Source organism: Urocitellus parryii, chromosome 1 (assembly GCF_045843805.1).
Source record: "Urocitellus parryii isolate mUroPar1 chromosome 1, mUroPar1.hap1, whole genome shotgun sequence".
NCBI lineage: Eukaryota > Metazoa > Chordata > Mammalia > Rodentia > Sciuridae > Urocitellus > Urocitellus parryii.
In genome coordinates this window covers 178,132,403-178,157,603 of record NC_135531.1, presented here as the reverse complement: position 1 = coordinate 178,157,603, position 25,201 = coordinate 178,132,403, and the positions used below count along the sequence as shown (strand labels likewise).

General features: G+C 41.4%; 2 protein-coding genes across 14 annotated transcripts in view; one reads left to right on the top strand and one right to left on the bottom strand.

The window, feature by feature from the left end:
* The window catches only part of Ccdc93 (CCC complex scaffolding subunit CCDC93), a 101,535-nt gene that overhangs the window by 72,146 nt on the left and 4,188 nt on the right, over positions 1-25,201 (top strand). For 5 of the 13 annotated variants that reach the window (XM_077802256.1, XM_026410571.2, XM_077802254.1 and 2 more), the window contains 2 exons: positions 4,096-4,209; positions 8,650-13,605. In XM_077802256.1, the coding sequence (XP_077658382.1) occupies positions 4,096-4,209; positions 8,650-8,703 (168 nt within the window). In that variant the 3' untranslated portion in view covers positions 8,704-13,605. Of the gene's footprint in view, positions 1-335; positions 485-4,095; positions 4,210-8,649; positions 13,606-14,090; positions 14,237-14,746; positions 15,779-16,447; positions 16,526-25,201 lie in introns of those variants that run through there. The other 8 variants (XR_013344248.1, XR_013344249.1, XR_003302784.2 and 5 more) reach the window with 8 other exon arrangements.
* LOC113188677 (5-hydroxytryptamine receptor 5B) overlaps positions 18,427-25,201 on the bottom strand; it is a 46,936-nt gene continuing 40,161 nt past the window's right edge. Inside the window, exon 4 of the mRNA XM_077792705.1 lies at positions 18,427-18,762. Coding sequence (XP_077648831.1) covers positions 18,427-18,762 — 336 coding nt within the window. The remainder of the gene's footprint in view (positions 18,763-25,201) is intronic.

Genomic DNA, 25,201 nt, shown 5'->3' with positions numbered 1-25,201 from the left:
TGCTAAAACAAGAAGAAATTGAACCTCAAAAGTCAGAAGAGAACAGAATAACTGAGAAGGGACACAAGAGCCCCAGAAAGCTTTTTAGAAAATCTTGCAGTACATGGGCAACAAGAGGTGTCCCTCCTTTTGTCCCATGTGCAGGGTCCCACTTTGGGAATTCAGTGGACTTGCTGACTGCTTGAGCTGGGGGCAGACTTATAGCTGCAGTTTTGACCACATTCCCAATTGAACCCTAACTAGTAACTCTTGCTCTCAATACTATGTAAAAAAAGATATCCTAGTGGTCCTCAGATTCAGTAGTAGAATCTAGTGGGGACTTCATCTCCACTCAGGATCCTGGGTTACAGTGCTCCAGAGAGTGGTGCCAGAATGCAAAATGAAAGAAGGAATTGTCTATGGGTCCTGTCATCATAAAGGAACCACTTTCAAATGGCAAACATTGAAGCTGCCTGAAATCCTATCTCATCAGGAAGAGCTAAAGGTAAAAGTGCTTCATATCTCTTTCCCTGTAGAAAAACATCATTGATCTCCCCTTTAGTAATGTCGACAAAATATCGTCAAACGAGGGGGAAAAGGTATTGCTTTGAGGAGACGTAGTGTGTCCCACTATTCAGCCACAGAAATAACAGCAAACATGTCATTTGCACTTGCCATGTGCACATGCCCTCACCAAGGTAGCAAGTGTGCATGAGATGCCTTCTCCATCTGGGGTGTAAAGTGGATGGAGCTGGTCACCCCAAACTGGTGGCAACCCATATCTCAGTGAGGTGGTCATTTCTAGCCCGCTGCTGCTTCTCATGGATCTGCCCTCACTTACAGTAAAGGACAACAGGAGTGCATTGGGCTCTTTCTTCCTTTTGCTTCCCTTTCTGTGTACTGGGAACCTCATCCTTGGGGGAGGAAATGGGCTTGACCCCTTAGTTCTCTGCATTCTCCCCCAGCTCAGTGTTAGCCAGTGAAGGAAGCTGCTAGTTGGTGGGGCTTGCAGGTGAATGGAACCCAGGGCAGGACAAGCTGTATGTCTGTATCCTCAGGGGCTAATGAAGCACCTGATCCATGGTGGGTGCTCAGGAACTATTTGCTGAACAAGTGAATTCATTCAGTGGACTCTAAAAACAGTACTCAGAAAGGGTTCTAGGTGGGGTTTGAACACTGATTGGCACCCCAAGTGAAAGCAGTTGTGTGTTTTGCTCATTTGAATGGATGTGTTTGTTGTATTTGTTTATAAACTCAACAAACAGCACTCCCTTTAATGTCCCATGGTGGGTCTTGCTTTCATCATGTGGCAGTTGAGTCTCTGGAGAAAGATTCCCCAGACCTGGCTGGGTCTAGGCATTACTGGAGAGCACTGGTGGGTATGTGTGATGCAACCGATGTTTATGTTCCATCTAAAGGCTTCTGAGTAAAGACAAAGTAATGTGTTGGCAGCCATTTTTACCTTACCCAGAGGAAGTCAGATTTCTGGGTCTCTGGAATACTTCAGGTGTTCAGCAGAAGCACTCCAGAGTTCCTGGCCTGGGTGTGAAGAATTGATAAGTAAGGAGTAGAAATGGTTTGAGTGAGCAAGAAGGTACTGAGGACAGTGTGAAAATGAAACTCAAAAGTAGAAGTCAGCTCCTGATGGTGAGAGTGAGGGGACTCTTCCTGCTGACGCATGCAAGCTAGTTAAATGTTAGGAAAAGCTGCCTTTGTTGAGCAGCTGCCATGAACCAAAAGATGTATCACTGACTTAACATTTAACACCAAACATTCATCGTAACAAGACCTACAACCAGGGTGACATCCTCATTTTACAGCTAAGGGGGATCTGTCATTCAGAAATGTTAAGTAGCCTGCCCTGATTCACAGTGAATGACAAAGCTAGGTTTGAACCCAGGCTTTTCTGGCCTTAGTCTCATTCCCTTTCTGACTTGCCACACTACTTTCCATAGTAGGTCCTGGATAAATTCATAATTGAACTCAACTGCTATGTCTCCATCACTCAAACACAATTGGTCATAACCAAATTTTTGCCCAAGTACTGAGCCAACAGGAGAGACCCAGGGTAGAGCTATTTGCCTACAGTGCTGAGGAAGGGACCTGACCATGAGGCTGTACTCAGCCCTGCAGGTCAAGTGTCTGGCGGTTTGGGGAAATGGGCTGCAAGGAGGAGTAGCAGTGGGAATTGCAGCCGGCTGGGCAGGTAACATCAGGTGGGCAAAGAGCCTTGGAACTCCGAAGCTGATTCAGGTTCAGGATTGAACTGGGGAAAACAAATCTGCATGTTGTCTGGGCCTCCTGAACAGCATTGGGATAGGTATTGGGAACACCACTTACATTTTACCTTTAATGTCAACAGAGGCTGTTGATGTGGAAAGAGGAGAAAGAACTGCTGTATAAAGGTCACCTGTAACTTGGGTTTAATAACTGTACATTTCTTCCAAAATCATGGTCGCACATCAGTGAAGCCCAGGCAAAGCATCACTCATGATTTCATTCAAAAAGCACTGGCTCTGTACTGTAACTCTGCCCTCACTTCCTGACTGACTGGTGCTCCAAGTTTATCTTCAGAAAATGCAGCACATACCACTGCCAGTTCTGCTCCAATGCCATCAAATCCTCAGCTCTCTGACATTCCAATCTGAAGAGGTGCTATGCCCAACCCACTCCATTACCAGCCTATTTCATTTTCTTCATAATACTGCAGGACTCCTAGGGTGCTATTAGGGTGCTTGTTTGATGTCTATAAAATGTGCAGTCTAAGAGCAGGGACTTTGCCTCATTCACCACTACATTTGGGTGTTCTGTAGGTGTTGACATTTATTGAATGAATAAGCTTTTAGGTCCCTTAGAAAGGTCTCCTTAAATCAGAGTCTAGCCTGAATGTATAGGATCAAAATTTTGGAAACACTCCATAGTCTACCAGTAAGTGAACAATGATCAGGAATATTGTGTACTTTCTAAAATTACAATTGTAGCATGGAAATAATTACATCAAGAGAAAAGAAGATGCACAATTTTATTGTGTGTGTGTGTGTTTGTTTATTTTGGTGCTGGATATTGAACCCTGGGGGGCTTTTGCCACTGAGCCACATTCCCAGCCTTTTTTTTTCTTCCTTTGTTTTGTGTTTTGTTGTTGTTATTGTTTGGTTTCTGTTCTTGAGACAGGGTTTCACCAAATTGCTTAGGCCCTTGCTAAATTGCTGAGGCTGGTTTCAAAGATTCTTCTGCTTCAGCCTCCTGAGTTGCTGGGATTACCCTCATGCACTACCATGCCTGGCAACAGACAGTTATTTAAATCAAGGTTTCTCAACCTCACACAATAATATTCTGGGCAGGACAGTTCTTAGCTGTGAAGCTGTCTGGTGATGGTTGGTAGCCTCTGGCCTCCAACCTGTGGTACCAGCAATACTCTCACCTCACAGTCATGACAATCATGACTATTCCAGACACTGCCTAATGTCCACTGCAGACAAAACAGCCCCCAGCTGAGAATCACCATTTATTGTAAAGTAGTTTGTAGTAACAAAAAAATGAGGGGCTGGGGATGTGGCTCAAGTGGTAGCGAGCTTGCCTAGCATGCATGAGGCACTGGGTTCGATTCTCAGCACCACATAAAAACAAAATAAAGATATTGTGCCCACCTAAAACTAAAAAATAAATAAATATATATAAATAAATAAATAAATAAATAAATAAATGGCTGGGGATGTGGTTCAGGTGGTAGCACAGTCGCCTGGCATGCGCGGGATGCTGGGTTCAATCCTCAGCACCACATAAAAATAAAATAAAGATATTGTGTCCACCTAAAAAAACTAAATATATATATATATATATATATATATATATATATATATATATATATATATATATATATTTAAAAAATGAAACCAGTTAGCATTCAGTGATCAGAAAATTACTGAATAAATTATAGAGACTTCATGTAATATACAAATTAATAAACTAACCTCAAAAACTACATGTAGAAGGAAAGTACTGGAAGAAAATCCATGAAAAATGTTAATAATGGTTGCTCTTCAGATATTGCCAGCAGCAGTATCTTTGTCAGAATACCTTTTCATCACCCACCATGTCCCCAAATGTTTTCAACAGATGGAAAAGAAGAAACAAGAGAACAAAATGAGAAGAGACCAGTTGAATGACCAGTACTTGGAGCTGTTAGAAAAGCAGAGGCTGTACTTTAAGACTGTGAAAGAGTTCAAAGAGGTAAGAGGAGAGCTGGGCAAGACATGCTAAGGCTAAAGTGAAGTATATGTTCACCTCAGGATGAGCCTTGAAAAATCAGAGCAGGATTTTTTGGTTTCTTCTTGTCTGTGAGGGGAAATGACAAATTGGTGGTATGTTCTAGCAGTACCTTGTGGCATTTAGGTAGGTGAAGGTTGCATTGGCCAGTCTTGAGGGTCTAATTAAATGTTATAAGAAACATCACATCTTTGTTTTATTTTTCTTAAATTTAGATAGTGCATTAAACTCAAAGGTGAAATGACTCCATACATCTGCAGCAAGGTCCACCTATAAACAGCATGGGAGGGACCTTGAGAATCCACACGGGAAGAGAGAAAACATTGGCAGGCTTAGGCTCCCATCTTCCTTTGCCACTTAGCAGCTGTGCATCCTGGCAGTGACCTGTGCCACTAGGCTGTAGTTTCCTCTCTGGCACCAATACCCAACACCAACACTTAGCTGCGTTTGTTTTTGTTTTCCTCCCTGCATTTGGGCAGGGTTGCTCTTTATTGCTCCAGAAGGACAAGTGTTTGACTTTTTCTTTCTTGGTTTTTTTTTTTTTTTTTTTTTGGTCCTGGGGATTGAACCAATTACAGGTCACAACTGAGCTACATCTGACATCCCATCCTTTTTGTTTTTTATTTTGAGGCAGCATCTCAATAAGTTGTGATCCTCCTGCCTCAGCCTCTGGATCACTGGAATTACAGGTGTGTGCCACCTCACCTGCATGTCTTCCTTTTTCTTAAGATATTTTCCAAAAAAGGAGACTGCAATTTTGTCACCAGGAATCTCAGTAGCTTTATTTCCAGGGAATCCTTCACCCTTCCTAATATGAATCCATGTGGTTTTGGTGAGTTCAGAAACTGCTAAAAATACAGAGGAGTCAAAGGTATGCTGTATCCTAGCTTTTGTTTGGTCTACAAAATAAGAAATATAATCTTACATGTCAGCAATTTTATTCCAGTTTTTTTGTTGTTGTTGCTCTGTTTGTATTTTTTTTTAGCGTGTTTTGTGGGGTTTAGTTTTTGGTTTTTTGGTGCTGGGGCTCAAACCCAGAGCCATGCACATACTAGAGAAGCACCCAATCACACCCTCAGCCCATTCCTGTTAATTTTTTAAGTCCTTTCTTCCTTATCCACATCTTTCCTTCTTTTTATCTATACCTCTGTGTGTGTGTGTGTGTGAGAGAGAGAGAGAGAGAGAGAGAGAGAGACAAAAAACAGGGATATTTAACTTTTAGGAGCCACAGCCTCCAAGCATTTCAAACTCTCATCCTTTTAAATGTTCCCCAGTTCCTACTTTGGCTCTGGCTATACACCAGGTTGTAAATCAGACCTGGTGCCTGTTCTTAAGGTGCTTACCTTGTGGTGGAAGAGATATATATAAAGGTAAGAAACAGAAACAAATGGAAACTCTGGTGAATAAGTAATAACAATGATAAACTTTGCCTTTGAGGGGACCAGTTAATTGCATGGTCACGGGATAGCTGTGTAGGCAGCAGGATTCGGCCTTGGGAGCAGTAGGACTCAGCTGGGAAGCAGTAGGACTCAGCTGGACCTTGGGAAGTAGGACTCAGCTTGTGTAAAGGCCCTGAGGCTCAAAGAGAGGGTGCTGTCCTGTAGTCTGAGACCCTCTGTGATTGGCAGTTTAGAGATGAAGTAGGGCCAGTGAGTGAGCTGACAAGGAACAAATAGGACTCTGCTGCTCCCTCCAGAGCTCTTTTCTCCTTTTAATTCAAATAGCTCACAAAGAGAAAAGACTCAGAGAATAAATTTCAAATGTTTATTTGGACACTCCAGCACTGCCCATTTAACAGTATAGAAACAAAAAACAAGTAAGTTACACAGGATAAATATAAAGCTGTCAGAATCAAAGCAAATGAAAATAAAATGGAAAAACTCATTCGTGGACTGCAGCTCCTTCCAAAGCATTAAGCTTCAACATTTTTAATGTTGTACATGGCAAAAATTTTAAATTGGCAATCGAGTCAGCATTCCAAGTCTTAAACTTTCTCCCACCAGCTCTTCTGAGATAATTGTGGCCACCACAGGTGACAGTGCAGCTCACTGGCTACCCTCAGTTTCTACCCTGTGTCTTCAGAGTCACTGAAGACATAGATATGTCTGTTTTTCAGCTTTTTTCTGCTGTTTTTCAGCTTTTCTGATTTTCTGTTTCATTGCAGTCCCAGATAAGATCTCATTTGTAATAGGAAAGGTTTGAATAGTCAAACGTTCATCTCAGGGTTGAGTCTCCCAGAATCCTCTCTGTTACCCACTTTCGTTGCCTCTTTCCACCTGGTTGGCCTTCTGTTCCTCTGTTCTGAATTCTGCCCACTTCTTGGTCCCCAGCACTTATACTGGCCAATAATAATCATTCCCCAGTAAGGCACAGTATTGTTGTCCAGAGCATGGTCCTTTACTACCTTAGCAGTTTCCTTTATTGGATTTGGTTTACATCAAATTAATTAAGCACCAGTGAGAGCCCATGGATACTATTTAGGCACCAAGTCAGATGCTCAAGGTGACACCCAGCCTCCTATAGTATGAATACCTTTCTGATTAGCGACATTGAGTTTTCTCTAAAATCATTAACTCACCCTGTGAGGTTGATAATTACAAGTCTGCCAGGAAATTAGGAAACAACTCATCAACTAAATCACATTATGATGTATATTTCTAAACCACAGTTTCTCACAAGGAAACTAAAATTTTAATGTTCTGCCACAGCACTGGTAAATAAAAAACCCTATGTTTTCATGAAGCTAGCTTTGGAGACATAACCTTAAGTGAGCTGAGCTCACTGCTGGATGCTGTCTCTGGTGCACAGTGGGCTGCTTATAGTCTTCAGCAGGAAAGAGAGAGGTAATGAGACATTTTCTCTTTCCATCCAGGAAGAAATACCTAAAGGGCCCTTTTGTATTTGCTTTGAAGAGACAGACAATATCATTCTGTAGTCTCCCAAAAGGCTTCAGTAGATTGCATGAAATTTAGTCAGTGCTCACATATAGCCTGTGACAGCTGGAATATCTTTATTGGAAAATTCAAACATTATCTCAGTGTGAGGTGATATACAGAGTTACCCATAGTGGGGGCTCTTTACAGCAGAAGTATTTTGATACTGCTGAGTAGTTTGGCCTCATTTAAAAGGTAAGATGAAAGTTGAAACTTATTGTTCATATTTTTATTATGGAAACCTTTAAAATTTTACAAAAATTGAGTGTACAATACATAACTATGTGCTTGTTCTTGTTTCATCTCTTCCCCTCTCTACTCCCCACCCCCCTCAAGAAGGTGTCAAAACTTTATTTTAAAAAGAAAAATTTTCTTAACTTTTCTAATAGAACCCAAGATCATCTTATTTCTCCCTTTCCAAAAACTGTGTTCAAAAGTATCAGAGCGCCTTGCTTCTGACAGAAGAAGCCATGTTTACCTCCATCCAGCCTGGGAGCCCAGCTATTCCCTAGCTTTCCAAGTGGAAGATGAGTCTAAACCCTGTAGATAAACTAGTACTCATAAGAAAACTGAGGTCACTGAAGCTGTACTATGACAACTAGAAGAGCGAGGCACTTGGAGCACCTGAGCCCAGGAAAAGTTGACTTTGGGGATCTTGGCTGCAGAGAGTTCAGGGATGAGAGAAAGTTTTCTCTCATAATAAATGGTTCTCCAGCAGAGGATAGCCATAGTGGCCTAACCACTGCCACACCTGGGCCCTGTGAACTGTACACAGGGATTGTTGTGTCCCAGCCCAGGAATGGGTGGGCTGTGTTGGACGTTTGCTAGAAGATGAAGTTGTCTTGAGCTGTCAGGGCCAGTAGGAATAGGGGGACAGGAAAGGCACAGTGGGGAGCTTTTGAAGATGTTCAAAGAAGAGAATATAAAATAATGAGGTAACTTGTGCCACAGGACAAGAGGCCCAGTGTTATCCCTCTGTAAGCACAGATTTGTACCACTTATTTTCAGTGCTATGGAAGGAATGTCCCTTGATAAATATATCTCATCTTGTTTTCTATAAATTTATTTCTTAAAGTCAAGAATACCCCTTGCCTTCATTGTTGCTAGGGTAAGAATTTATAGTGTTTTGCCTACCACATTCTCTAGGGCTTCCTTCTCAAGGCCTCTCCCACTTCTCACCATAATAGGCTTCTGTCCCTTGAAGAGTTTAGAACCTTCAAGAGGTCTTTTGGAATAATAGTGCCTAACTCTCACATCTTTAGTCTGACAGTCCAGAAACTGAGCATCAATATATCTTCATTGAAGGTCAGTAAGTCACCAGATTTCACCTTGCTGGTAGACATGTGCTAGAAGTCTAGTTTAGTTAGTCAGGTGTCTCCTGTGGGATTGGAGGGAAGGACAGATTGTGCCCCATGTGGATGGTAATATAGTCACCACCTCTCTCTGTACTCTCCCTCTGCTTCTCCTCTAGGAGGGCCGCAAGAACGAGATGCTGCTGTCCAAGATGAAAGCCAAGGCCTCCTGAACATTCCCAGCCATTTTTGTATGTCACTGATTGATTTTTAATGCTACATCTATCCACTACAAGATCATGAAATGGTTCTGAAAGCAACAGTAGAGAGATGCAGGTGTATTGATTTCAACTCCCTGGATGTTTTCTTTCTCCTATCTGCTTCCATTTCATCTCTGTTGGCTGTTGTTGATGGAATCAGACAGTGTAAGCATTAGCTTGGATATGACCCATCACCTATGAAGAAATTGGGCTGTCTATGTTCTCTGTCCATTCAACTTATTTCTCTAGTAACATTGCACTTATGAAGGTACCTGTATTTGTCTGGACTCTCTGAATAAAGAAGAATTCTTTCATTCAGCAAATATTAATTAAATGACTACTGAGAAATAAACACTGAGGGAGATTCAGCAAAGTATAAAACCCAGTCTCTTTCCCCTACTACCAGGCATCCAGCAAGTGGCCCAGGGAGCAGATATAGCTCACAGGACCCTGGATCGTGGCTCATCTGAGATTTATTTCAATAAACAGGCTGCTGGATGAATGATCAGCCCATGTGAGTGTTCGTCACTTGGGCCTTTCACCTGCATGGTGCCTTGTTCCTGGGTTCTCAAGATATCAGTACCAGCCAGAAGGCTTGGATGATATACTTAGCAACTGGATTGAAAGCTCAATGTTGTGGGTTTAATTCTTATGTACTTAAGATCATGTCAAAAAAAATTGACAATGGGCCTCATATTGAGGATGATTCAATAAGAATTACACCTTCCCATGTCCTGATTTTCATTCGAGCCACGGGCAACACAAGAATGGGCTTTTTCATCCCCCTCATCTTATCTTTCTACACTGTGGCCAAAGCAAGGAGACTACACTGCAGTGCTGTTGGGGCAGGCCGAGGAAAAGACCACGAGCAGGTACCATTGGGAAGGGAAGAGCAGGAGGCTGTGCAGAAAGGCAGGGAGACAGCATCTGGAGGAGGAGGAGGCAGCATCTGGGCTAGATCTGAAGGCAGGGGGATATGATGTTAGAATGCTGGGCAAAGATAGGAATGTGGTTCCAAATGCAGGTGCACTATGATTAAAATCTCAGAAGGGTGTGGGAAAGGGTATGAGCCAGTCTCTGCCGGAGGCTTTAAAGAACAGCTGGAGAGATGGGCTGGGAACAGACTTTGGAGGATGGTGGAGGGCAGCTAAGAGGTTGGCTTTCTTTGGGAAGTGAGCAGTCAAGCTCCTGCCCTGTCTCTCCAGTCTGATGACTAGTCAGGGTCAGGAAACCTCAGTGTGAGGTTTATATTCCTTTCTTCATGAACCTTGCACATGTACACTGTTCAGTAGGTTTGGACCATAAAACATAAAAGCTTGAACATGTCAGGCAAGTGGGGGATTCAGCACAGTCACAGAAACACTGTGCTCATTTTTAGTTCACTAATGGATGTGATTATACAGGTCTAAGTATACAGGCTTTTAAAAAAAAAAAAAAATCTCTCTGGCTTAACACCACCATCAGTGTCTGTGCTGGTGCCAGCCAGACAGCAAAGCCTTCCAGATGAGCTGAGTGAGAACAGCAGCATCTGCACTGGCACTTCTCTGTGTCAGGCACTTCCTGGCTGTGTGCATCTCTACCTCCGCTGGTCCTGGAGTGGTGTTTATGTGGGGTTTTAAAAGGGCTCAGTTTAGTTGAAGCAGGTAATTGTAAAACAACAGGTGGGACTTTAAAGAAAGGAGGAGACAGCAGTTTGATTATGTTTGAAAATTGTTTCAAGTCCAGCGAAACCTTGTCAACAAGCTTGTAGGCCCCCACCTCTGCCCCTGTTTTCTGAACTTTGTGAGCAGTAGGAGATGATGTGATTATTTGTATTGGGGAGGCAAGGGCAGGTGATGTTTGAAGGTAGTGGAATTCACCTGTCTGTGTTGGTTGGAAAGTATGGTGTAAGTGATTCAAAGTAACCAATAAGCCTTAAATGGAGACCTGTTTTTTATTTAAGCTGTGTTTCTCAGGAGTTTTGTTTGGTTTTAGTATAGCAAGGCATTGGTAGATGTTCTTTTTCTTTTTTTAAACCACAAGGCCTAATACAAATGATAAATTAGTCTCCATTGCTTAAACACTTTGGATTAGACACAGAAGGCAATCTGGAGACTTCTTTGTTTTCTACAGACAACCTGCATCAGGGACAGCAGCATTGTGAGTAATTAGGACATTAGCTACATGGTGCAGTCAGGCTTTCTAGGCTCAGGAAATGCCCTGAGGTCCTCATCACTTCAGAAACCACTTGGAGATGACAGCAAGGTCCTCCCAGAGCCATGTCTTTCCCTGTGCCCAGATATACATAGAACAATGTTGTGTTTTGCACAACCTGCAGACTTTTCCAGAATTATAAGCAAGAGTAGAAACAACCTTAAGTTACTTTTTATAAAATGCATTCTTCCGGAGGAACCAGGTTTCCCCAGGAAGTAAGCAGTTTTCCCTGCTCAGAGCAGTGAGCTTGCTCTTGGAGCTGGCTGCCCAGAGCTGGTTGTCAAGCCTCTAGGTCAGGGACTCCCCTCACTCTTACATGCTTCTCATGAGTACATGAGGCTGGTTTAAACAAAACTCAGCTGCTACTAGCAGAGTGGGAATAGATGCTCATGAGGCGATACCGGGGACATTTTGTTTTTGTCCTTGGGCTGTGTTCAGTGTCTGGGGATAACAGGTGAGCTGACACCACTAGAGGGAGGTGCAGTATGTTAGAGAACACTTGTCAAGTCACACAAGAGGGTATGTATTCTTTTAATGGAGAGCACAATCAAAGTTTTTTAGCCTTAAGCTTTTGTTAGAGCCTAACATTCATGTTTTAACTGGTTCTGGTTCATAGTCCCTGTTTTGAGAAAAGCTGGGCCTTGCCACCTCACCAGACTGAAGAAACACTGCCTCATGATACTGAAACCCTTGGGACCTCCTAAAAACCTTGAGCAGAGGCTGGGGAAGGCTTTCAGGAAGCCTTCTCACTACCTCGCAAGACACTATAGCCTTGTGGTTATATTGACAAGCTCTGATCATATCTGTGGTGAGCAGAGTAGACCTGTCTGAAAGGGCACTTGGAACAGTCAGCTGTGGTCTGTGCTGCATGGATTTCTGCTGCCTCAATGTGGTCTTATATTGCCGACTCTGCAGGTTACAGATGGTCAGTTTAAGAGGGAATTAGGCATTCTAGCAATAACTTTTAACAGTTTGAGCCTGAGTCCTTTGTGGGAAACACAGGTAGTTGGCTTGCAGCATGCTTTGAGGAAGAACACTTTAAGGAGGTGCTCTATGGCTTCCTTGTGGCCCATGTTGGCCATGAGGTAGAACATCTTAATACAGAACAGTACACTAAAGATCCCAGTGAGATGGGTGCCTTTATCTGTCCCTGTGGCTGGGCATTGCCAGGGAAGTGCCTTGTTTGATGCATCTTCAGAATCCTCCATGCAGTCTCCTGGTCTTTCATACTCAGTTTAGAACATACTTTTTTATATCACATGGAAACAGGCTGAAATGTTACATGAAAAGTAATTTATAGAAGTCTCCTCTCTTCTCATAATAAATATATTGTGTAAGATCCTTGGGGGGATTTAGTACCTGGTCTTCAGCATAGTTAACAACCCAGGGAATACTCTTGTTCTTCCACGTCAGCATGTCTCAATTCCTCAGATGGACCAAGTTCATGCCCTTAAAATGGCTGTTACTCTGCTGTTTCCTCTACATAGAGCTCTGTCCCCTCCAAGATCTTGGGCTGTGGTTTTCCATGACCACCTAATACACATACAAACCCATTTAATTTTGGTCTCTGGCCCTGATCATATTCTGTCCGTCCCTTGCTATCTGTCTTGATGGCACATGTTACTGTTTGAATGTCAGTTAGTCCTTTGTGAGTTCTGTTGCCCACCCTACATTCTGGAATGTTAGGGCAATAAAAACAGGGACCTTGTCTGTCTTTCTGTGGTCTCTCTGGCATCTGGCTCAAAGCCAGGAAATACTAGGATAAATGTGCCTCTCCAAATTAGAGCTTTGCATCCCTGTATTAACAAAATTTAGACTTAACCTTTCCTCTAATTTATGCTTAGTTTGAAACAGGCCAACAGTTCTATTCATCAGCCTAGGACGACTGTGTTCTCTCTAACCTGGAAAGTTGGAATGAAAAAAGGTGTCAGTTTTCAAACTTTCAGAGGGTCTTTTAGAGATATATTTTTTTCTCCCAGAATAGGCAAGGAAAAGAGAAAGGGTACACACTAATGTCATCTAAGATCGTGAGTATGTTTTTGCTCCAAAAAGTTCATGAAATCTAAAGGTCAGTTGGTAGAAAATGTCTCAGCCACGTGAAAGCCAGAAATGGGAAGATGCTGCCAGGTTATGGGAAGCAACATTCAGATGCAGCATTGGCAGAAGTATGAATTATACAGCCTTCTGGAGGACTGTTGGACAATACCTGTCACAAGTGCAAATGCACAGCCTTTCGAACCAGTAGTGCTACACCTAAGAATGTTTCCTTTGACAAGGATTTTTATTAAAGCATTGTTTGTGATAGCAGAAGTTGGAAACTGTCAATCAATATATAGCAATGGTGAAATAAGTTATGGCCAGTTCCTATAGTGGGGCAGAAATTTAAAAGAGCAGAGCTGCTGTATGTGTTCTGCCATGGAATGATGCATGGTTAAATGGGGGGAAAAGGCACATTGTATACTAGTATTTGGAATGGAAAAAAAAATGTGTTTATAGATTGTGTGTGTGTGTGAGCACATACACTTCATGTCTATGACACGTGTCTGCTTACATATGCATATAATATCTCTGGAAAGTTATACAGCAACCTGGCAGTCTCGGTTGCCCCTGGGAAGAGGGGTGGGAATAACTTCACTGTATAACTTTTGTACCTTTTGAATTTTGTACCATGTACATGTATTATCTTTTCAAAAATAAATAGTTTTTAAATTTTAATTTGGTTTAGTTTTCAAAAAAATAAAGGATTCTAGTTCCATAAATGTACTTTCTTAAGCAAAATAAAGCCCATGAGTCAGAAGCAGTAAAACTGTCTCTTGCTTGGGTCTTGGTGGTAATAGGCCAGTGTAGAAGGAGCTGTCCTCTGATGTAATAGCTTTGAGGAGCTGAGACACTGAGGCACATTCGGCACTATTATGGTTTGATATGAAGAGTCCCCCCAAGACTCATATGTGTTGAAGGCTTGGTCCTCAGTGCAACAATGTTCAGAGGTGGGGCTTTGGGGAAGTGGTTGGGTCCTGAGGACACTCACTCATCAAAGTGTTAAGCCATTGATGAGTCTGTAACTGAATGGACCACTAGGAGGTGGGGCCCCCCTAGAGGAAGTAGGTTACTGAGGATTTGCCTTTGAAGGTTATATCTTGTCTCTGACCCCTTCCCCCCACCCCCAGTTCCTGGCCACCATGAGATGAGTAGCTGTGCTCTGCCACACCCTTATGCCATGATGCTCTTCTACCTTACCACAAGCCTGGAAACAAAGGAGCCCATTATGGGCTGAAACCTATGAAACTCTGAGCCAAATTAAGTCTTTTCTCCTGTAAGTTGATTTTCACAGGTATTTTGTCACAGCAACAGAAAATTGACTAACATTCCTATCCACTGTGTGAGTGTGTTGGCCTGGCAGGGATAGAAAATGGACTATGAAGACGATAGAACCCTAAACCCCATTGTAGGGTTGCCTGCATGTCATGAGAATCACTGTGAAATTGTGCTTCCTGACTTTTGGGGTACAAAACATGGGGATGGTACCTCTGAGCCATGGCCCAATGGGAACTGTTAACATCTTCTAGAAGCTACTCCAATCTTGAATAGAAACCTACTGTGAGTGATCCTTCCAACCCTTGTTTACTTTTTGGTGTGGGAGGGCACTGGGTATTGAACCCAGCAGTACTTTATCACTGACCTAAATCCCCAGCTGTTTTTGTATTTTAGTTTGAAACAGAATCACCAAGTTGCTAAGGGTGGCCTTGAACTTGTGGTCCTTCTGCTTCAGCCCCCCAATTCATTGGGATTCAAGTGTGCGCCACCTCTCTTTCTTTACCAACAGAACTCTGTTTTCGTTCAGCTCCAGGAAAACGTCATAACAGCTGTTCTAAAAGGCATGAGAATCCCATTTCTGCTTTCCAAGGTTGATTTATAAATAGATGTCTAACCCAGTCATGACCAACAATGAGAAGACTGCTGAGGAGTCCCAGAAAGACTTTCCTGCTGATAACCAGCCAGAATTGTATCAGGAGAGCTTCTGCTTGCCCTTTCTGTTTATTTGTCAAGGAAATCACAAGATTTGAGCAACTTCACCATCTAGACACTGAGCTTGACCAACTGAAAAGATGGAAAGAATCAGGCTCCCTGAAGGCATGATGAGCTTCTGAGCCAACCTGAGTCCCACTTGCTTCCATGTTCTTGTTCAATGAGAGAAAATCCTGTTAACTGGTGCATTCAACCAGCAAATATTTGAGTTTCTACTCTGTCAAACACGAAATACAGAAATGAAAAACACAGAAAAGAGAACCTGCCTTCCTAGAAGCTTCGTCCAATGGGGAAGACACATAAGAAAGAAGTATGTAAGTCATGTTTCTTCAACATACTGATTAAATCAGTGAAGGAGGGTCAGGAATGTCTGTTTTGGTGGTGGTGGCAATTTTATATTGAGAAGCTAGGGAGGACCTCAGTCACTGACTAGTGAAGGAGAAAGTCATAGAGACCTGGGTGAGGAAATTCCAAGTGTAGGGAATATCAAGTGTAAAAGCCCTGGGTAGAAGCATACCCAGATGAGTTTGGTGACTATCTGTGAATCTGTGTGGGAAGCTACAAGAGAATTTTGAGTAGAAAAGTGATATATTCTGGCCTCGTTTTAATAGGGATCCCTCTGGGGCTGTGTTGCCTACAGGCTGAAGGGAATCCAGTTAAGAGATCACTCATAATCCAGATGAGCTAGGCATGGTGGCACATACCTATAATCTCAGTGGCTGGCGAGGCTGAGGCAGGAGGATTACAAGCTCAAAGCTAGCCTCAACAACTTAGCAAGGCTCTAAGCAAATCTAAGTGAGATTCTGTCACAAATAAAAAGGGTTGGGATATGACTCAGTGGTTAAGCAACACTTCTGGGTTTAATCTCCTGGTACCAAAAAAATAAAAATTAGATGAAAATACAACTGAAACAAATGTCTCACAGGAGTTATGCTTTCTATATTACAATTTTTTTTCTGGTGCTGGGAATTGAACCCAGGGATGCTTTACCACCAAGCTGTAGTCCCCAGCTCTTTTTTGAGACAGGGTCTCACTTGCCTAGGATGTCCTTGATTTGCAATCCTCCTGCCTCAGCCTTCTGAGTTACTGGTATTGCAGGTTTGTGCTATCACATAAGGCTGCTTTTTTTTCCTGTTTTGCTTTTTTTTTTTTTTAAGTACTGAGCATTAAATTATTGGTTGATATTCATCAGTTCCCTCATAGTAGATACCTTTGTTATGGCACTGAAATATACTTCCCCATCCCTTCATTTTAGGATTGTAGTTTATTTATGAGGTGTCCTCCAAAAGCTCATGTCCTCCAAAGCAAGAATATTCAGAGGTGAAATGATTGGTTTATGAGAGCCTTAACCTAATCCATAGGTTAATCCACTGAGATATTAACTGGGTGGTAAACTGTAGACAAGTGGGGTGGGACTGGAGGCAGTAGGTCACTGGGGGCATAACTTTTGGGCTTATATTTTTTCCTTAGTAAGCAGAACTTGCTCTTTGCTTCCTAGTTGTCTTGTCCTGAGCTGCTTTTCTCCACCATGCTCTTCTGCCATGATGTTCTGTCCCACCTCAGGCCCAGAGCTATGGAGTTGGAACCTCTGAAATCATGAGCGAAAATAAAATAATCTTTTCTTCCTCTAAGTTATTTTTGTTGGGTCTTTTGGTCACAGTGACCAAAAAGCTGACTAAAACCATTGATAGAGTTTTGAAAAGGTGTTTGTGTGGCCTATCATTTTGCCCTTCTCTCTTGAGAAGATTTTTGTTGTTGCAAAAAAGTATGAGAGACACATGGTGCAGACCTAAACCTGATCTGCAGCTTTCAAGACCAGAAGAGTCCAGCTGAGGTGACTGAAACTGCAGACCAGCCATAGACAAATGAAGGAGCAAGAAATAAAGGCTTGTTGCTATGTCCCACTGAGATTTTATAGTTGCTACAGCTACTAAGAACATGGTTGAAGGTTACTCTTGGTGTCTTTCAGTCAAGATAATTAACTCAGCCTACAGGTTTTATTGGTATTTTTTTTCCTTGGGGGGTGAGTACTAGGGATTGAACTGAAGGGCACTCGACCACTGAGCCACATCCCCAGCCCAATTTTTTATTTTATTTGGAGACAAGGTCTCACTGAGTTGCTTAGCGCCTCGCTTTTGCTGTGGTTGGCTTTGAACTTGCGATCCTTAAGTCTCAGTCTCCCAAACTGCTGGGCTTATAAGCATGCACCACCACACCTGGCTTTTGTTGGTGTTTGGTAGTACTATTACAGGTATCATTTTCCCTCTGTATGCATCACAGAAATGATCCAGAGCCTAGACAGGAATGCCTCTAAGGCCTTTTTATTTCACATACAAGTCAGTATGGTTAAGTAATATGGAAACATTTCTCGTAACTTTCGTCCCTTGTGGTAAAGAAGCAGAGAAAAGACCTCACCAGGGTTTCACACACTGGAATCACGTGGCAAGTTTTAAGAATTGCTGCTGCATTGGGTCATCCCCCAGAAATTCTAGTTTAAAATCAGTCTAAGAGCAAACTAAAAATCCAGCAGCATCTGTTGTAGTTTAGATGTGATATGTCCCACAAAAGCTCCCGTGTGAGACAAAGCGAGAAGGCTTAGAGGAAAATGATTGGATTAGGAGAGTCTTGATTTAATCAATGCATTAATCCCCCATAGGAATTAACAGTGGTAACTACAGGCAGGTATATATTTTTTCCTCCTTGAGGGAGCTTGCTCTCTGCTTCCTGGAGCTGTGTCCCCAGCTATTTTCCTGCACCAGGCTCTTCTGCCACAATGTTTTGCCTTGCCTCAAGGAACAGAGCTGGCTGTCTATGAACTGAGACCTCTGAAACCTTGAGCCCCAAAATGAACTTTTTGGCCAGAGTAGCAAAAAAGGTGATGAAAACAATCTCACTGATTTAAAAAAGGAAAACTGAGAGAATGTAATACATATATCACCAGTCTACACTTTGAGAGTCTGATTCAGTAGGTAGGTGATCCTCATTTTCTTGCAAATTGGAATACACAGCCATTGGGGGATGTGTGAGAGTCTTGAGAAAGGTAAGCTGAGTTCAAAGGGTGGGGGAAGCACTCTTTCACAAGGGAGAGTCTTCCAAGAGGGTTGAGATGCTCACTGAGGAACAGAGTATTGAACAAAGGAAAGTCAAATCGTCTTTGACTTGTGTGTCAGTTGTAACCAATTAGCAATAACTAAAGTGCTGTCCTGAAGGATTCTGAGTGAAATTCCTGCTCAATGGGGAAAGGTACATGATCCGTTAGCAATGTCTACATCTATATGGGAAGAAAGCATACTTCTATGCTTACTGTATTTTGTGAGACGAGCCTTTGGCACTGCTACTTCTATAGTCCCAGCCCAATGATATAACTCTCAAAATGTCATTAGTATTCAGCTAGGGAGAGACAGCTCCCAGATCACTGGTGAAAAGGAGAGATATGAGTTCCTTTTCCCCTGTCTCCCCATTTCTCTCCAACCCCTTTTATCTCTGCTTGGTAAAGAGGCTCTTAAAAGCATTGTTGTAGTTCTTGTTAAAAGCTGTGTAAATCAAGGGGTTGAAAAAAGAATTGGAGTAGCCAAGCCACAGGAAAATGCTCTTCCAGATGGGGGGTAAGCTGCAGGCACAAAGGGGGCTGATGAGCTCCGCTAGGAAGAAGGGGATCCAGCACAGGACGAACACACCAATCAGGATGCCCACCATCAGGGCTGCTCGCTTCTCCTTCTGCTCCCGCCAGGAGTCTCCACTGGTCTGGAAGGTCACAGTGGCTCTGCAACGGGCTGTGAACACCATCTCAGCCTCAGGAGGTGCCTCCTTCACCTTAAAAGAAAGTAAGTGTGGAATTAAAAAAAAAAAAATAGAACACGGAAAAATGATGAACAAACTGAAAAAATTCTTAGATTTTTCAGAGAAGTAGGTTCACAGGGCTAAATACTGCTCCAAAAGTGGGAAAGAGAAGTGAAAACAAAATCACAGCTTACTCGAGCAGAAATCTAAGAGCCGAAGCTACTGCAGGGACCAGTGCAGAGTAATAAAACAAATTCTAATTGACCAGTTGATAGAGGCTCAGTGTGGACAATCCTAGGAGTTAGACTCCTTGAGTGGCTAGCAGGGGTGCAGGGAGAGTGCTTTTGTAAGTTGTATTACTACACAAGGTCCTCTCAGTGAGTACTGGAGAAAAATCAACTCTTGCTTCCCGCAAATGGAGGGAAGTGAAAGTGGATCCATTTCGAAATACATTGGATCATTCCCTTAACAAACCCTGCCCTCATGAGAAGATTGTTTATAAGAGCCTAACCTGTTTGGGTTTATCAGAGCTAATCTACCTATAGAAGGGAAATATCCAACTCCAGCACCCTCCAACCTTCCAGCCCCAACTGAGGGGAAGGTGGGACTGGGAAGCCCTGTGAAGTTCGAAATCCAGGGGCACAGCCTCCCCCCCCCAAAAGACTATAATGACTAATCACAGGTTTTAAAATGCTCCCTGTCCCCCCAAACCTTACTGTTTTTCCTTACCCAATATATCGTGCTCACCTTTCCACAAGCAATTACATAAATACAAGGCAAAAAGAAGTTTGATGAGACTTGGCAAGATCAGAACCAGAATCATATGTGGCCATATTGTTGGAATTATCAGACTAGAACTTTTTAAAATATAATATACTAAGGACTTTAATAGAAAAATAAACAACATGTAAGAACTTTTGGATAATCTAGGCAAAGAGAAATTGTAAGAAATAATTTTTAAAAAGCTAGAACTCATATAAGAAAACATAGGGGAATACTCTAGTATATAGGCACAGACAACAACTTTCTCAATAGGACCTCAGAAGCTCAAGAAATAATATCAAGAATTAATAAACAGATGGCATTAAATTAAAAAGCTTCTGCACAATGAAGAAACAAGAATGTAAAAACAGAACCTACTGAATGCAAGAAAAGTCTTTGCTAGTTACCCTCTAACAGAGGATTATTGTCTAGAATATATAAAGAACTCAAAACACCCAAATTAATAAATGGGAAAATGAACTAAACAGACACTTCTCAGAGGAAATATAATGGCCAACAAATATATAAAAAAAAATGTCATCATTAGCAATTACGGAAATACAAATCAAATTACACTGAGACTTACTTTCTCTTCAGTCAGAAAGGTAGCCATCAAGAATATAAACAATAACCGGGCGCTGTGGGGCATGCCTATAATCCCAGCAACTTGGGAGTTGAGGCAGGAGGATCCCAAGTTCAAATCCAGACTCAGCAAAAGTGATGTGCTAAGCAACTCAGACCCTGTTTCTAAATTAAATACAAAATAGGGCTGAGGACATGACTCAGTGGTCGAGTGCCCCTGAGTTCAATCCATGGTATACCCCCCCACACACAAAAAAAGAATACAAACAATAATAAATGTTGGAGAGGACGTGGAAAAAAAGGAACAATTTAACACTATTGGTGGAATTGTAAAACCACTACAGAATGGAACCATCATATGGCCCAGCTATCCTACTCCTTGGTATTTATCCACATACTATAATGACACATGCATACCCATGTTTATAGCAACACCATTCAAAATCACCAAACTATGAAACCAGCCTAAGTGTCCATCAATGAATGGATAAAATAAAATGTGTTATGTATATACAATGGAGTTTTACTCATCCATAAAAAATGAAATTATGTCATTTGCAGGAAAATGGATGGAACTTGAGACCGTTGTGTTAAGTCAAATAAGCCAAATTTAGAATGTCAAGGGTCATATATTTTCTCTCATGTGCAAGCTAAAGAGGAAAAAGAAAAAGAAAGAGGGCCAGGGTAGGGAATCTTATGAAAATTGAAAAGAGATCAGTAAAGTAAAGGAAAGGACCCAGGGAGAAGGAGAAGAAAGAGGGAATTAATGAGGAATGATACTGGCCAAATTATATTGTTAAATTGTGTGCATGTACAACTATGTAACAACAAATCCTACTACTATGTACAACTATGGTGCACCAATACAAAACATGGAAAAAAAGAAAAACAAGAAATGATAGAGTTCAAAAAACTATATCAGAAATGAAGAATGAATGGCTTTGTTGGGCTCATTAGTAGACTAGACATAGCCAAGGAAAGGATCTCTAAACTTGAGCTAGGACAATCGCAGCTTCCAGAACAGAAAAAAAAAGACTGGAAGAGAGAGAGAGAAAAACAGACTATCAAAAAACTGGAACAACTACAAAAGGTATAATATATTTGTAATGAGATACCAGAAAGAGGAACAGAAGAAATATTTGAAGCAATAATTGCTGAGAATTTCCCTTAATTAATGTCAGACAGAAAACCACAGTTCCAGGAAGGTCAAAGAGCATCAAACAAGAAAAATGCTAGGTACATACATACATGAGGCTGTCATTTTAACCTGCAGATAAACAAAGATAAAATCTTTAAAGAAGCCCAAGGAAACAAAATACCTTACCTACAGAGGAGCAAAGATAGAAAGTACATCTGACCTCTGAGAAACCATACAAGCAAAAAGAGTGAAGTGAAATATTTAAATGTGTTAAAAGAAGAAAGGGAAAGAAAAATCTAGAATTAAAAAAAATTACCCATTAAAATTGAAAAAGACTGAAGAGTTTTAGTTCCAATACAAATGCCTTACAAGAAGTGTTTTTAAAAGTTCTTAGAAAGGAAATCATATAGATCAGACACCAGGATTTACATAAAGAGCATCAGAGAATGAATACATGAAGGCAAAATAAAAATCTTATTTTTCTTATTTGAGCTAACAGGTAAGTTTGTTCACAATAAAAACAGCAATAATGTTTTCAATAACTCATGCTATTTATGCTTATGTATAAGTCAAATGAATGACAATATGATACAAGAGAGGAGAAAGAGGAATTAGAATTATTTTGTTATTATAAAGTATTATATACCATGAAATGGTATAAGTTATTTGACATTGGACTAGGTTTGGATGTAACTGTACACTGAAAACTGAAGAGCAATCACTAAAAAATAAAATATACCTGGTGTGCTAAGAGAGCGGAAATAACATCACAAAAATTTCATTTAAACTGCAAAAGACAGAAAAAGCACAAGTCAAAAAGGAACAAAGAACAAGAGTAACAAATAGAAAGCCATAGCAAATATAGATACTAATCCCACTACATCAGTGATTACTAAGTATTATTATTATGAATACATCAATTAAAAGAGCTCGTTGGGCTGGGGCTATAGCTCAATTGGTAAAGTGCTTACCTCACATGCACAAGGCCCTAGGTTCAATCCCCAGCACCACCGAAAAAAAAAAATGTTGAGTAGACAAAAAAATAAGACCAAACTATAAATTGTCTAGAAGAAAAGAACTTTAACACACATATAGATTTAAAGGGATGGAGACAGATATACCATACTACCAATAACCAAAAGAAAGTAGGAGGAATACAAGTTTGAGGCCAGGCTCAGCAACTTTGTCTCAAAAAATATAAAGGGCTGGGGATGTTACTTTGCAGTAAAGCACCCCTAGGTTCATTTTCCAGTACACCCAGAAATATAGTAGGAGTGGGTATATTTCAGACAGAACACACTTTAAAACAAACTTATGGTGAGATGAACACTGCATAATAACAGGATCTACACTCCAAGAATTTGTTATAACCCTTAATGTGAATGTGCTTAAACAATGGAACATCAAAATACATAAGGCAAAAACTGATATAATTGTGATATAGTTCATCCATTTCTCTTTTCAGTTCTATTTGGAGGACTTCAAAACCTCTATCAGAAATGGACAGATCCAACAGGGAGAAAAATCAGTCAGGATAGTTGGATTCAATTGTACCAATCAGTAGGTATAATTAACATCTATAGACTCTTTCAACAATAGCAGATTACACATTCCCCCTCCAGCTTACATGGAATATTCAAGATAGACCACATAGGCCTTAAAACACCTTAAAAATTCAAGAGTAAAGACTGTAAAATGTCTGGTCTCAGACCACAAATGAATTAAATTAGAATCAATACAAAGATAGGCAAATCTTCAAATAGATGAAGAAGCACACAACATACAAATCAAAGAGATCTTTAAAAATATTTTAAGCTAAATGAAAACAAAATTTATCAAAATTCATGTGATGCAGTAAAAGTGATGCTTAGAGGGAAATTTAGAGCATCGAATACATACATTTAGAAAGAAAAAATATCAAAAATTATTCATTGCTAAGAGCCACAGCCAAGTAATATGATGCATGGCATTTTTGGTTGAAAGGTGATGCCAGCAAGCCATTGAGATGATATGATTATGTTAAGATTTGCATTCATATGGATATTGGACTCCTGCTGTTCACCTTGGCCTGCTACAGGACTCCTGGAGAGTTCCCATTGGTTGGGGAAGTGCGGTAGGAGGGAATTCCAGAGGAGGAACTTCCGATTGGGAACCGGGAAAACACCACGTGGGTCGGTCGACAATCTTCCAGGGAGCGTACGGGGCATTGGCAGCAATTTCAAAAAATAAAGTTTGTTCCTGCTTGAGTGGCTTGTGATTTTGTGCCCAGCCAGACTGCAGCAATGGTGGCCCGTACGGGGAACACCTGAAGCTTGGAGGCGAGTAAAATTGCTCACCCCAGAGGGAAGGCGAAAGAATGGGTGACCATTTCAAAAAAACAATGTGTTATTGTTTTGATTTATTTTGTTTTTGTTTCAAGCTGCCTATCCCTAGAATTTTCTCAGGCAAACTGGGAAAAATGGTTGGCTCAAGGTTTGAAGTTGTTCGGCCCTGATAAAGAGAAAATTGATACAACGATTTTTTGTTCCGTTTTTGTTTCTCTGTTTCGGTTTTGTTTTATGTTATCTTATTGGGTTGCGTTACCTTTATAGTAGATTAGAAATTAGTAGAAAACAAACAGAAAGACTGTTAAGTAAATTGTTAGAGGTCCAGACTATGGTAGAAAACATGTTAGGTCAAGCAAAAGAGAAAGTCTCTCGAGCTAGTCAGAGGAAAATTTAAAGGAAGAAAGCTTAAAAGACAAACAACCATCACGGGGAGAGTTACAACAGGAGGCTGCTGCTAACTCCGTTCTATCACCAGAGGGCATAATTCAACCAACAGCTCCATCTACAGCTGAGTAGCCCTCAACTCCCGTAGTTGATGGACGGAATCCTGAGGCAGGATCCCAAAGATTAGCATGCCCTGTACTTGAGCAGGCAGGAAGGCAACGAATTCACCATGCTTTAGATTTCAAAACAGTAAAGCAATTAAAGGAGGCTGTAACAACCTATGGGCCGCAAGCACCCTTCACTGTGAGCATGGTCGAATCCATTACCAACTTGGACATGATGCCAGCAGATTGGGCTACCATGTGTAAATCTGTGCTAAATGGAGGACAATATTTGTTATGGAAGGTTGCCAATGAGGAATTTTGCATGGAGACAGCTAGGCGAAATGCAGCAGCCGGTTACCCTCAAAGAAATCTAGATATGTTGTTAGGAAAAGGACCGTATGAGGGTCAACGGCAACAAATTGAATATGATCCTGGCGTATACGCACAAATTGCTGTAGATGCAGTTAGGGCATGGAAAACTTTATAGGGGCATGGAGATTTACAAGGTCAATTATCTAAGGTAATACAAGGAACTAATGAACCTTACACTGAATTTTTAGATAGGCTTATTCAAACAGCTTCCAGAATATTTGGGGATACAGAACAGGCAATGCCATTTATAAAACAACTGACTTATGACCAAGCAAATCGTTGCTGCAGAGAGGTCATTAGACCATGGAGACATGAAGATTTAAACACATATATTATGTAGAGACATTAATGAACAAGGGCAAATCTTAGCAGCAGTACAACAGGCTTTAGATGCCAGGCCAAAAACATGCTACAATTGTGATCAAACAGGACATTTTAAAAGGAGTTGCCCCATAGGAGGAGGGTTTAACAAAGCTAGGTATCAAAGGAATAGAATACCGGGTATTTGCCCACGATGCCGTAGAGGGAAACATTGGGCCAATGAATGCCGTTCTCAAACCACCATAGAGGATACTCTGTTATCAAAAAACGGACAAGGACCAAATGTTTTCCCACGATATCTTGGAGAAAGGCATCAGGCTCCATTGCCAAAAAATGGACCGGGGGGCCCAATGCTCCGGGGCCCAAAACCACAAACATACGGGGCAATGGAGGAACCCAGCAACACCATCAGGGTAGTACCCAGAACACATTATCCATTAAATGCCTCATCAGACAAACTAGAGGTAGTGCAAGGTTGGACA